Source organism: Glandiceps talaboti, chromosome 12 (assembly GCF_964340395.1).
Source record: "Glandiceps talaboti chromosome 12, keGlaTala1.1, whole genome shotgun sequence".
Lineage (NCBI taxonomy): Eukaryota > Metazoa > Hemichordata > Enteropneusta > Spengelidae > Glandiceps > Glandiceps talaboti.
In genome coordinates, this window is record NC_135560.1 from 20,001,962 (window position 1) to 20,016,664 (window position 14,703).

Below are 14,703 nucleotides of genomic sequence, written 5' to 3' on the forward strand. Positions count from 1 at the left end.
GTAAAAATATTTATCAAGAAAATTGTTTTACTTACACACTTATAACATTAGCCTATTTCATTGTAGTGTTTATTACACTTATGTACCCAAATAGAATTGTCAATTTTCTCTACGGTTGTAATAAAGTTATATATATTAAATCTAATTTGATCTATACAGAATACACCTCACAGACCAATTTTCATAAGATGCAAAGTTCTTTACCAGCTTTGCCATATGAAAGCTTGTTCTCAGTTGTTTTGAAATGCTGATAATTGTGCTATGATTTTCAACTTATTAAAATTGGTGTGGTGACCCTAATTTTGGTCTTCAAAGTTGATTTACAAGTCTATTAATTTTCTGTAAACTTGGACAAGTCAGAAACAAGAGTAGTATAGATTCATTTTGTATACATTTCCGTATTCATGAAACAGCCTTGTAATAATGTAAACTCCATATTTTACATTTACAAAATAATATACATAGGTGTTATTTCTGACTTTGTTTACAATCCACCATCTTCTCCATTTATAGGGGGGGGGGGTGTTGAATGTCACTCATGCAATTTGTGGTCACTTGACTATGATGAGGATGAAGAATTTATTTCAATAGTGCTTCAGGGTTTTACATCACTTTTTGGTTATGGGAGTCTTTGTGACCCAAGGTCTGAAAATTTGGGGGTCACAGCTGGAAATCTGGGGGTCATTCACAAAACCAAGCAATTAATGTCTTTAAAGATGGGGAAATAGTACAATGGAGCGATTGAAATATGCCAGAACAGAATTAAATTGTCAAAAATATGTTGATGTTAGATATTTGATTGATATGATATATTTTGCTGTCCATGCATGTGCATTTGGGGTTGTGGTATATATACTAAGTTGTATATATACCACATTATGTATATATGTATGTTTCTCTGCTGTCCACTTCAAACGAAGCTAACAATGAATCCTATAGTTGGCCCTGTGTAGAAAAACGACAGTGAATTCAGAAAAAGTCGAATACGATTACGAATACGAATATGCCACTGATTCAGCTTCCGATGCAGACTAATGCAGACGAGATACAGACTGATTTCCGAATTACAATTTACACAGCGCAAACAGATCAAGTTTTTAAGTCAGTGTTATGATGGTTTTTCTACCTCCAACCTTTAAGTGATGAGTGCGAAGTGAGTAACATGTCAGCGCACCCGTTTGTGATAAGATTACGAATTATAAATGATCAAGGAGAAGATGTTGACTGGAACGTTGTAAACCCGGAACTAACTGTAAATGATGTTTTGGTAAGTGACGTACTAACTTATGTGACCAATTATTAGGTATGTGAAGCCATAGCAAGGGTCTCACTGCACTGATTACATATTACAATGCATACATAACTGTACTTGACCGTTATTATAATCATTAGCAATGCAGACAACAGATGTATTTTTCCTTTGTTTTCTAAACAACCAATCAGAATGAACCCTTAGTGATTCACACCATCTGGACTCATCAGCGCGTTACACAGGGGACCCGTTTTCAAGTTATGTTGTTGGTATTGTCATGAAAGCACAAATACGAGTAGAGTATTCGGTTGTACCGTGGATGTATAAGGGGAGAGTGTACACACTACATGATCGTATAAACATTATTCCAAAGAAATCATACAAGAAGTGGCATAAGCTCAAGTTTATAAACCTGAAGTGAAAATACTTGTAACATAAAACATAGGTTAATTAAACTACTCTAGTGTAATGTTAATATCAATGCATGTATTCTATGGCATTACAATTTTCTCCTCGTATTATTAGAACAATTGATTGCTCTAGATTTCCTTGTCACTTTTGTGCATGTGAATTACGTCATCGACCATTTATATGATTTATCTTAAATTCAGGTTTGAGTTCAGGGAAGTGCAAGTGATGGTTAAGTAGTGTTCAGTTAGTAGAATACTGTAAATATTTTATGGAGCAAAACGTCCTCCCCAAAGTGTACAAACTCGTCCCAGTTTGTGGCCCATAGATCAGAACACAGTTACAAATATGCTCACTCTTAACGGCTTATTTAAAACATAAAGAAACACACAAACACAGACACAGACACAGACACAGACACAGACACAGACACAGACACAGACACAGACACAGATGTTCAAACACATACAAAAATTTGAATTTGAAACAATATTTATCAAAGACAGATACCTAGTTTTTTGAAACCCTGATTATTAGGATGATCCATATAGTAAAGCTTGGTTACGAAGTTAGTCTAGGAACTATACATGTTAGCTTGTACAATCTCTCTCTCCACTGTCTAGTCAAATGGCTAAATTTCTCTAGCATGACATTCCATTCTTAGTCTTACCACTGATAGTTGTTAGTTAATGCTATTGGAGCATTGATATAAATGTGGTGATATTATCTTATTTTCATGTGACTTACTGTAAGACTCAGGAATTTGTGTTTGTAGTAAATGTAACACCAAACCCCAAACATCAAAGTAATGCATTTTCTGTTTGTACCATAATGGTTTATAGCATCCCTATCAAGTGTAAAAGTATACTGTTTCATTAGCTAATTGACTACATTAGAAAGGCCACATACTAGGCTTGTAAATAAACCAATTGAAACAGTATACTTTTACACTTGATGTGGGAATGCTATAAACGAGTGTAGCACATAGAGAAAGTGCTTTACTTCAGTGTTACTCATTGTACAGCCACCCCTCAGTGTGTAAATTGGATTACTGTTTCACTTTTGTCAGCATGGGGTCAAGCGAGATTTTCACTTGATTAGATCCATTTGATTAGCCGTTTGTAATGATCACTAGATTCAAAAACCAATGGCGAGATTTTAGTCAAACTTAAAATTTGTACTGATCAAATACATGGCAAGAAGTGTAGAGTAAATAATTTTGGAAATGAATTGTTAAAAATGAAGTATAACATGCAAGTGTCAATCTTTATTCCATCTTAGGAAGTGATGTCACAAGTGTTTCCAGGGACAACCATCACAGCTTTTGATTGTAAGTCTAAGCAATTTTATGGTCTTTGTCTCAGTTCTTTTGTGTGTTTGAGTGTGTTTGTTTGTTTGTGTGTGTGTCTGTGTGTGTTGATGAATCACTACCCATACTATCATCATTGTATATTATCAGTCTATAACCTTTGTTGAAACTCTGAAAAACCAATTGGCTCTCTGAAGAAAGTACTACTTCACAATCGCTAAGCCTCTTTCTGTGCATGGTTAACCCCAGCCCAAAGCATATGAGGAAATACTATTCATGCACAGTCCCCTTTATCATGTGATAGAGGGACTGTGATTCATGTAATGAACAATCTACATGCCGAGGTGACTGAACACATTGTGAGAACAATCATAACAATATGCAGGTCACGTTGTGAAGTGCTTCAAGGAAGACCTGAAGAAATAAACAATACAATTAATCATATACTGTGGATGGCCATATTGATGAGTAATGGGTATCTATTTTGGATTTTTGACTGATAAAATGACTTTACTATGTATATACCACTTCTGTAATTATAATTCAGTAATTGAACAAATGATGCTAGAGATGTGTTTAAAAAATTAATAATTGAGTGATTTGTATTCTAAACACAAATTAATCACTATGTCAGTAACACCAAGTCTGTACATGCATCTGTCATCCAGTCTAGGAATGTGTCTTGATATCAAACCCAGTCTGTGCATTAATCTCTGACTGGCAGTCTGTACATGCATGTGTCTGACATCCAGTCTGTGCATGCATGATGCATCTGTCACTTCCTTCATGTACATGTATATAGAACACCACTATAGGTATTAAGATAGGTATAGTGCCATGCCTATCAGTCAGCACCCACAGAAGAGTGATTAGGGCTGAACAACAGGACATGTCTTTAATAGTCTAGTGTTTATCTAGTTTGTTTACAGATCATTTCCTGTATATTCAATAACAAACTTTTTTTTGGCAATTTATGTCCCTACCTGAATCTATTCAGTTTTAATGGGTTTGAATTGATTCAGGTGGGGACAGGGCTGTACATTTCAATCTGATATGTTTATTTCTCAGATGAAGATGATGATGGTGATCATATCACAGTTAGAAGTGATGAAGAAATGAACACAATGATGTCATATGTAAGTAAATTTGACTTCTTCCATTCACTGATTCACCATAGATCATCAGATCCCAGGGTTGTTGGGATGAAGCAATGTGTAGGATTGATTCACCATAGCTCATCAGATCCCAGGGTTGTTGGGATGAAGATTGTATAGGATTGATTCACCATAGATCATCAGATCCCAGGGTTGTTAGGATGAAGCAATGTGTAGGATTGATTCACCATAAATCATCAGATCCCAGGGTTGTTGTTAGGATGAAGCAATGTGTAGGATTGATTCACCATAGATCATCAGATCCCAGGGTTGTTGTTAGGATGAAGCAATGTGTAGGATTGATTCACCATAGATCATCAGATCCCAGGGTTGTTGGGATGAAGCTTGTATAGGATTGATTCACCATAGATCATCAGATCCCAGGGTTGTTGGGATGAAGCTTGTATAGGATTGATTCACCATAGATCATCAGATCCCAGGGTTGTTGGGATGAAGCAATGTATAAGAAAGGTGATTGATTTGTGGATCCGAAAATAAAAAAATTGAGAAAGCAGATCGGTAAGATATTTGATAGGAATGTTACTAGTGTTATCTGGATGTGAAATTCTCAGAGGCAATGTTCTTTGGTAGCAAAATGGGTGAACAGTGTAATTTTTGGTCAATATACCCAGAAGTTTATAGTTTTGGGGAAAAAACCCGGGCAGATTGATCTGCTCATACTAATAACATACAGTCAATATCATTAATTGTACTGCAATGTCATCAATGTCAGTTTTTTTTTTTATGTTTTACTGATGTACATTACCATTCTGTTGACTTACAGTATTTTGATCTTATCACTGAGTGTGTGAGCAGTGGAGTTGAAGTAAGTCCCTTGAATGTGTACCCCAAAGTTGCCAAACCAGTGGGAAAACGAAACATACATGGACTAAAGGTAAGTCCCTTGAATGTGTACCCCAAAGTTGACAAGCCAGTGGGAAAACGAAACATACATGGACTAAAGGTAAGTCCCTTGAATGTGTACCCCAAAGTTGCCAAGCCAGTGGGAAAACGAAACATACATGGACTAAAGGTAAGTCCACTGAATGTGTACCCCAAAGTTGACAAACCAGTGGGAAAACGAAACATACATGGACTAAAGGTAAGTCGCTTGAATGTGTACCCCAAAGTTGACAAGCCAGTGGGAAAACGAAACATACATGGACTAAAGGTAAGTCCCTTGAATGTGTACCCCAAAGTTGCCAAGCCAGTGGGAAAAAGAAACATACATGGACTAAAGGTAAGTCCCTTGAATGTGTACCCCCAAAGTTGACAAGCCAGTGGGAAAATGAAACATACATGGACTAAAGATAAGTCCCTTGAATGTGTACCCCAAAGTTGCCAAGCCAGTGGGAAAAAGAAACATACATGGACTAAAGGTAAGTCCCTTGAATGTGTACCCCAAAGTTGCCAAGCCAGTGGGAAAACGAAACATACATGGACTAAAGGTAAGTCCCTTGAATGTGTACCCCCAAAGTTGACAAGCCAGTGGGAAAATGAAACATACATGGACTAAAGATAAGTCCCTTGAATGTGTACCCCAAAGTTGCCAAGCCAGTGGGAAAAAGAAACATACATGGACTAAAGGTAAGTCCCTTGAATGTGTACCCCAAAGTTGCCAAGCCAGTGGGAAAACGAAACATACATGGACTAAAGGTAAGTCCCTTGAATGTGTACCCCAAAGTTGCCAAGCCAGTGGGAAAAAGAAACATACATGGACTAAAGGTAAGTCCCTTGAATGTGTACCCCCAAAGTTGACAAGCCAGTGGGAAAACGAAACATACATGGACTAAAGGTAAGTCCCTTGAATGTGTACCCCAAAGTTGACAAGCCAGTGGGAAAACGAAACATACATGGACTAAAGGTAAGTCCCTTGAATGTGTACCCCAAAGTTGCCAATCCAGTGGGAAAACGAAACATACATGGACTAAAGGTAAGTCCCTTGAATGTGTACCCCAAAGTTGCCAAGCCAGTGGGAAAACGAAACATACATGGACTAAAGGTGAGGTGATTGGGGACTGCCCCTTGAAGATGCATATTGATAAACATCAGGCAGATGTCATTTCCTCTTCAGTGTTTTCAGTGAATTTTGTAAACTTCAAATCAAGAAGGAATGGCGCCTGTAGCATTGATATTACAATAGACAGTAATCCTTCTAGTCTTTGGATCATTTTGAGATCATTATCATTTTCAATATTTGATATTTAAAATTTTTATCATGAGTCATCAATATTTTCTTTCAATTCTTCAAATTTGTAATGTTGCAGATACTTGTAAATAATTCTGAGTGTTTTTTTTCTGTTGTATATATGAGGGATAATAATAATCTGTAAAAAAAATTAATACCCAGAGACAATTAATCACACAGTAAGCAACATTTATGTCATAATCACTAAATGGATAAAAAATGTATTTTAGGTGAAGACAAGAACTCGTGATACTTCAATGCCAACAGTTCCAACACAAGTACCTATGCCAGTTCCCACACAAGTGCCCATGCCAATACCGTAAGTTAACGTTAGACCTATTTGTTTTTATATTTATCTTTGTTAAGTTGAATTCTTAAAAATAATACTCCATGAAACAAGAATGACTCATCATGTACTTAGTAAGTTGATTAGATTGGTATATATAGTCATAATATGTGCAGTTGTTGCTGTAGGGCAAGTCAAGCCCTTGGTGACAGGCGCCCTCATTAAGATTTATATATATTACTTTGTTTTTATTTAATGTATGCATGCCAGGCCTATAGCTCTACCTTTAGCTAAAATGAGAAAAATTAAAGATAAGGTTACATTTTTTTCCCTTCTTCTAACCAACAGACACAGACAAGAGGCAGATATTAGAGACATTTTAGCCAGTGGTCAGGTAAGTTAAGTACTGTAACTAGTAGTAATAGATTGTTGAACAACACCACCACAACAAAATAGTCATCTAAGAATATATTTCTGAAATGCGTATACTATGATATAGCCAGTGAATTGATTAAATAGCTTTCTCCATGATGCCAGCAACTGCTTTGTAGTGTTTGAGGATTCTGTCAACAAAAAATTTATAATTTAAGATTGGTCATATATTTCCTTGAAAACTTGGAAACTGTTGACACAGGTCAGTAAGACATAGTATATTCCATTGCTGGTAGTATCATAAATATGATCAAAAGTTATCACAGTACAAACAAAAAGTAAAGGACTTTCAGGAAACGAAAACAAATGTTTGAAGCACGTCAAGCTTGACTTTTAAGTAATTTGTATTATACATGCTTTACACTTTTATCATACTTTCTGGAATTCATATAGAATATGTATATTGAACAGAAAACTAAATTTGCTTATTTGTTTATTTCATTTTACAGATTTCTGAGAATGATATACAATATTTAGAAGTTCTTGGCCGTGGTCACAGTGGACAAGTGTACAAGTAAGGACAGTATACTGCTCTCTAGAGTTACATCTATACAATATTTCTTTTTAAGATAATAGTCAAAAATATGTTTTCTTACTTTACATTAAATTATAGTATTGAGATATTATAAGTATTTTGAGTTATTTGCATTTAGGAATGTGCAATCAAATTTCTCTACCGACTGTAAGTATTGTATGGGGGTTGGATCAGAAGCTATAAATAAAGTCACTTATAAATTAGTTCATAATTTTAACTATTACATATGTACCTGTGATTACTTGCATTGGTGCATACACATACTAGTGGTATACGCACTGCCGTGCAATACTGAAAACATTATTGTGTATGACAGTGTGTGATCACACAGTATCATTTTCACGGAAATTAACTGTTTCGGATAAATATATGTAATAATAACAGAACCCCATGCCACGTGAGTGCCAGTGTGGGTACTCGTGGGTATTTGCACTCATGCTTGCAGTGTTTTCTGCTGCACTTTCACTCTCTATGCTTGTGAAAGTATGGCCACATAGAACACTGCAAACAGTCATGCATCGTCACAAACCACAACCGTTTTACAGTACCATTCTTAACGAGCCGGTCCCTACTCTTTTTTTCGAAGTGTAGTACATGTAGTAGAAATATTAACTCTGGTTTGCGAGAATGACAGTCATGCAATTACCCTGAGTATGCCACACTTGCACTCACATGTCATGGGGTTCTGTCATAGTACTAGTTGTCAGGAAAGACTAACCCACAGAATTGTGTATACTGTACAACTATATAACCCTATAGGACCAGTCTAACCCATAGAATTGTGTATACTGTACAACTATATAACCCTATATAAGCACCAGTCTAACCCACAGAATTGTGTATACTGTACAACTATATAATCCTATATAAGCACCAGTCTAACCCACAGAATTGTGTATACTGTACAACTATATAACCCTATATAAGCACCAGTCTAACCCACAGAATTGTGTATACTGTACAACTATATAATCCTATATAAGCACCAGTCTAACCCACAGAATTGTGTATACTGTACAACTATATAACCCTATCGGACCAGTCTAACCCATAGAATTGTGTATACTGTACAACTATATAACCCTATATAGGACCAGTCTAACCCATAGAATTGTGTATACTGTACAACTATATAACCCTATATAAGCACCAGTCTAACCCACAGAATTGTGTATACTGTACAACTATATAATCCTATATAAGCACCAGTCTAACCCACAGAATTGTGTATACTGTACAACTATATAACCCTATATAAGCACCAGTCTAACCCACCGAATTGTGTATACTGTACAACTATATAACCCTATAGGACCAGTCTAACCCATAGAATTGCGTATACTGTACAACTATATAACCCTATATAGGACCAGTCTGACCCACAGAATTGTGTATACTGTACAACTATATAACCCTATATAAGCACCAGTCTAACCCACAGAATTGTGTATACTGTACAACTATATAACCCTATATAAGCACCAGTCTAACCCACAGAATTGTGTATACTGTACAACTATATAACCCTATATAAGCACCAGTCTAACCCACAGAATTGTGTATACTGTACAACTATATAACCCTATCGGACCAGTCTAACCCATAGAATTGCGTATACTGTACAACTATATAACCCTATAGGACCAGTCTGATTCATTCTCGCAAGCCAGAACACATTTTTCTGCTGATGCAACAACGTCAGTACTGAAATATGTTAAGCATTGCTGTAAAGAGGCAAGTGGTGTACGATGATGGTCTGATTGGAAGGTTGTGTTTTGTGTTTTGGTTATTTTAAGATACTAGTCAGTTATCAAAAGAAATTCACTGATATGAAATTGCAAAACATGATTTATATTTTATGCTCATCTTCTTTTCTTTCAGGGCTCTTCATACTTCAACTAATAAAATTATGGCTGTGAAGGTAATTCTATAATTACTACTTATTTTGTATAAACTGAAATTTTCTGACAATTTGTACATTTTAACCCGTAGAGTCAATCAATCACTCTAACAATCAATCAATCACTCTGTCAATCAATCAATCACTCTATCAATCAATTAATCAATCAATCACTATCTATCAATCAATCAATCAATCAATCAATCAGCATGAGGAGAATGGTCTCAGAAAAGTTAAGAAGAATCACTATAAACAGTTGTTAATTGTAATAACTAGATTTATTTCCATGAAACATTACATGACATTACATGACATGACATGACACAACATTACACAACATTACAACTGACCTCCATGTGTCCTATATTGCAGGTTATATCCCTTGACATCACACCAGAAGTACAAAAACAAATCTTATCAGAATTACAGATTCTACATAAGGTAAGACATCATTCTCTCCCTATCTAGTTACTTTACACACACACACACACACACACACACACACACACACACACACACACACACACACACATACACACACACACATGCACACACACATGTGCACACACACACTTCAAGTTAAGATGAAATTGATGTAAACATGATTAAATATATGAATACACATATCTTGAATAAAAATTTAAATATGATTAGAATGTGAACACAAAAATTGATGACAAACCACAAATTGACCACAGTGTACTCTAAAATTGATGACATGCCACAGATTGACCACAGTGTACACTAAAATTGATGACATACCACAAATTGACCACAGTATACACTAAAATTGATGATATACCACAAATTGACCACAATGTACACTAAAATTGATGACATACCACAAATTGACTAAAATATACACTAGAAAAGACGGACATCGGCAAAATCAGTGACCATACAGTCTATACAATTTATCTGACTTCGTGTATTAACAGCTATTTAATACCAAATATGTGGCTAACTTGGACAAACTTTTGTCTTTGTGATGAATGAAATATGGCTTATTGTGTTGCTAACTATAGTCAGTAAATGAAGAAAGGTTAACAAGACAATCTCCTCATCAGATCATATCAAATCATATCAAATCAAATTGGGTCAAATAAACTCAAATCAAATGTCAAATCACATATCAAATCAAATATCAAATCAAATCAAAACAAAGTCAAAGTTTGAAAAATGTTTCAAAATTAATGTTCCTATCCATAGAGTAGTGGAAAGTAGTAAAATATCACTCACATCAAAACACATTTTTATAGTATAGAACACAATGTACAAATTGTGGTATACTGACTTGTACTAAGTACTAGAATCTAAAAAAAAATGTATTTGTTCTGTCAACCAATCTTTTCACTTTTGAAACATGTTTTCAAATTCCAAAGTTGAACAGACACTACCAAAGTGTCTGAGTTGACCATTTCTTCCCAGTCAGTCAATCTACTAAGTAAAATTTAATGTTGAAATCTTTACAGTTATTTGATGAGATTTGTAACAATGCACACATAGAGGGCTTATTAGAATGATAAAAAAAAAAAAACTTGTAAGTATACACAGCAAGACAAATACACATCTTTCAATAGTTAAAACACAATAATGTGATAAGTGTTTACATTATTTCTAATGCTAAGGTAACTATAAATGAGAGTGTGTCAGGTTTTTCTCTTCAAGTAAAGAACACTGGAAATCTGATAAGTTATAATAGATACAAGTATTGTTACCAGATGCCAAAATCTTAGCAAATACAGACAAATGTAGTCAATCTTATCTGATTGTTATATTCCAGCTTCAAATCATCCACTTTGGGCCAACACCTTTTGTGCTGTCATAACCAAAGACAGTTGAGGGTATATTACCAGTACATGGATGTATTTAGTGATACAGCCATGGTATGAGTAGAGATAGTAACATTATAAACTTTTCTGAACAGAGATAGTAACATTATAAACTTTTCTAAACAGATAGTAACACTATAAACTTTTCTAAACAGAGATAGTAACATTATAAACTTTTCTAAACAGATAGTAACACTATAAACTTTTCTAAACAGAGATAGTAACATTATAAACTTTTCTAAACAGAGATAGTAACATTATAAACTTTTCTAAACAGATAGTAACACTATAAACTTTTCTGAACAGAGATAGTAACATTATAAACTTTTCTAAACAGATAGTAACACTATAAACTTTTCTAAACAGAGATAGTAACATTATAAACTTTTCTAAACAGATAGTAACACTATAAACTTTTCTAAACAGAGATAGTAACATTATAAACTTTTCTAAACAGAGATAGTAACATTATAAACTTTTCTAAACAGAGATAGTAACATTATAAACTTTTCTAAACAGAGATAGTAACATTATAACTTTTCTAAACAGAGATAGTAACATTATAAACTTTTCTGAACAGAGATAGTAACATTATAAACTTTTCTAAACAGAGATAGTAACATTATAAACTTTTCTGAACAGAGATAGTAACATTATAACTTTTCTAAACAGAGATAGTAACATTATAAACTTTTCTGAACAGAGATAGTAACATTATAAACTTTTCTAAACAGAGATAGTAACACTATAAACTTTTCTGAACAGAGATAGTAACACGATAAACTTTTCCGAACAGAGATAGTAACATTATAACTTTTCTAAACAGAGATAGTAACACGATAAACTTTTCCGAACAGAGATAGTAACATTATAAACTTTTCTAAACAGAGATAGTAACACGATAAACTTTTCCGAACAGAGATAGTAACACTATAAACTTTTCTGAACAGAGATAGTAACATTATAAACTTTTCTAAACAGAGATAGTAACATTATAAACTTTTCTAAACAGAGATAGTAACATTATAAACTTTTCTAAACAGAGATAGTAACACTAATTTTTCTGAACAGAGATAGTAACATTATAAACTTTTCTAAACAGAGATAGTAACACTAATTTTTCTGAACAGAGATAGTAACACTATAAACTTTTCTGAACAGATAGTAACACTAATTTTTCTGAACAGAGATAGTAACACTATAAACTTTTCTGAACAGAGATAGTAACACTATAAACTTTTCTGAACAGAGATAGTAACACTAATTTTTCTGAACAGAGATAGTAACACTATAAACTTTTCTGAACAGAGATAGTAACACTATAAACTTTTCCGAACAGAGATAGTAACACTATAAACTTTTCTGGACAGAGATAGTAACATTATAAACTTTTCTAAACAGAGATAGTAACATTATAAACTTTTCTGAACAGAGATAGTAACACTATAAACTTTTCTGAACAGAGATAGTAACACTATAAACTTTTCTGAACAGAGATAGTAACACTATAAACTTTTCTGAACACTTTACAAAAGAACACAGGTACACAACTGAAGATAAAGTATTATGCGTCCTATTACATGTACTATTGGCAGGTGTAATAGACTTCTTTGCAGGTCTGGTAAAGTGTGCCCTCTAGTGGACAAGTTTTTTAATTAATGGAGTGTTAGTCTATCTTCATGGGTTCACTGGTGCAAGTGTGCTCTTAATAGTGTTAGCTAGGCAAAGTTAAGAGAGAAGAGACATATCTACTAACATTGGATTATCTACTAACACTAACATTTTGAATTCCAACTTCTTGTGAAAATTTTGATTTGATATACAGTGCTTTACACAGACAATATCTATTTGTCACATCATTTTTTCAACAGTGTTCTAATAGTCATTCACAAGTACCCTAGTGATTTCTCAAAAAAACTGTAGGTTTGAACGTCAACATTTTTTACACTTTAATTGTAAAGTTTATAATAGAACCACGTAACTAAGGATGACATAATGCAAGTGAAACTAAATACATCCAAAATACTGTCAGTTTTTAACAATGGCAGTGTAAATCTAGTTCTGTCTTCTTCTTCATTTTAGTCACTGTTGTTTCGTGTATAGCTTCTTCTAAAAATATGTTAATTTTACATTCCTCTCAGTTTGCCAAACATATCTATCATAGATTCATTTTAATGCATAAATATTTCAAGATTTGGTCTTTTATTGCTTCTTATTCTCCTGGGACACAATACAGACTGGATGCTGACAATTCACATTTTTACTCACACCTAACAAAAATCACTACTTTTATGAAACACTCATTAACATTGAAACATTTTAAGATATTTGTTTATAAAACTATTAATACTACATGGAGTGTCTTGATATACCTCATCTAACATCTGGTTTTAACTGTGTAAAAGATTAACCAATCAAATTGAACAGGGTTAGAGGCTTAAAAGATTTGAATAGTGACATTCTGTACCATGCACAAGCCAAGTTGTATGTGATTGAACAAAAAATATGGAATTTAATACTCTTTTTTATGTCACAATATCCTGATCTATGACACTGATTCTGCAGTGTTTGTAACGTGCATCCAAATGTTCCAAAACTCTATTATTTTTCCCATTTTTTTGTAAATTAGGCTTAAAGTGGCCATATGGATGAGAATTTGGTATTTATTTTGGATTTTTATTTGATAAAACAGCTTCACTATGTTTTTCTACTTGAAAAAATAATGTGAAATAATATATACCAAGTCCATGTTCACATCTCAATAAACGGCAAAACATTAAACAATGTGTAAAATGTTTGTTATTGTACGTACAATAACAAACTTTTTACACTTTTTGCATCTTTTTGCAATGTATTGAGTTATGAACATGGACTTGGTATATGTTCTTTCGCATTATTTTTTCAAGTAGAAAAACATAGTGAAGCTGTTTTATCAAATAAAAATCCAAAATAAATACCAAATTCTCATCCATATGGCCACTTTAAGGAGATATAATCACATTATTCCCCACTATTTTTCTTCATCTGTCTGGAACATGAACAAAGTGTTATTTTGTCTCTACATTACTATCGATTCATAGTGACAAGGTCCCTTAATTCATGAGTATGTTCCTTGGCTAAAGGAAGCAACACAATGGTTAATAATATCTACATGTAATTGTATGCAGTAAACAAACTTTCAAAAGAAATCCTCTGTGATTGAATTTGCAGTTAAATGGTATGTTACCATGCCGAAAAGTATTGGAAACTTTCCAAAGGATGGAAAATTTACAAGTAATCATACGGCCAAGATATTTTAGTAAAATTTAACACTGCACAGTTGTATATATTTTCCTTATAACTTGTCATATTTGTATGGTGTGCAAAGGAAATATAACACTCCTATGTGCATGTAGTTTGGGATAAAT

At 33.8% G+C, this 14,703-nt stretch overlaps 1 protein-coding gene across 1 annotated transcript in view; it reads left to right on the plus strand.

Moving 5' to 3' along the window:
* Positions 1–1,067: 1,067 nt before the first annotated feature.
* The window catches only part of LOC144443077 (dual specificity mitogen-activated protein kinase kinase 5-like), a 45,092-nt gene continuing 31,456 nt past the window's right edge, over positions 1,068–14,703 (plus strand). Inside the window, exons 1-10 of the mRNA XM_078132451.1 lie at positions 1,068–1,267; positions 2,942–2,990; positions 4,038–4,105; positions 4,908–5,018; positions 6,057–6,125; positions 6,542–6,630; positions 6,946–6,991; positions 7,479–7,543; positions 9,446–9,485; positions 9,837–9,905. Of these exons, the coding sequence (XP_077988577.1) occupies positions 1,163–1,267; positions 2,942–2,990; positions 4,038–4,105; positions 4,908–5,018; positions 6,057–6,125; positions 6,542–6,630; positions 6,946–6,991; positions 7,479–7,543; positions 9,446–9,485; positions 9,837–9,905 (711 nt within the window). The 5' untranslated portion in view covers positions 1,068–1,162. The remainder of the gene's footprint in view (positions 1,268–2,941; positions 2,991–4,037; positions 4,106–4,907; positions 5,019–6,056; positions 6,126–6,541; positions 6,631–6,945; positions 6,992–7,478; positions 7,544–9,445; positions 9,486–9,836; positions 9,906–14,703) is intronic.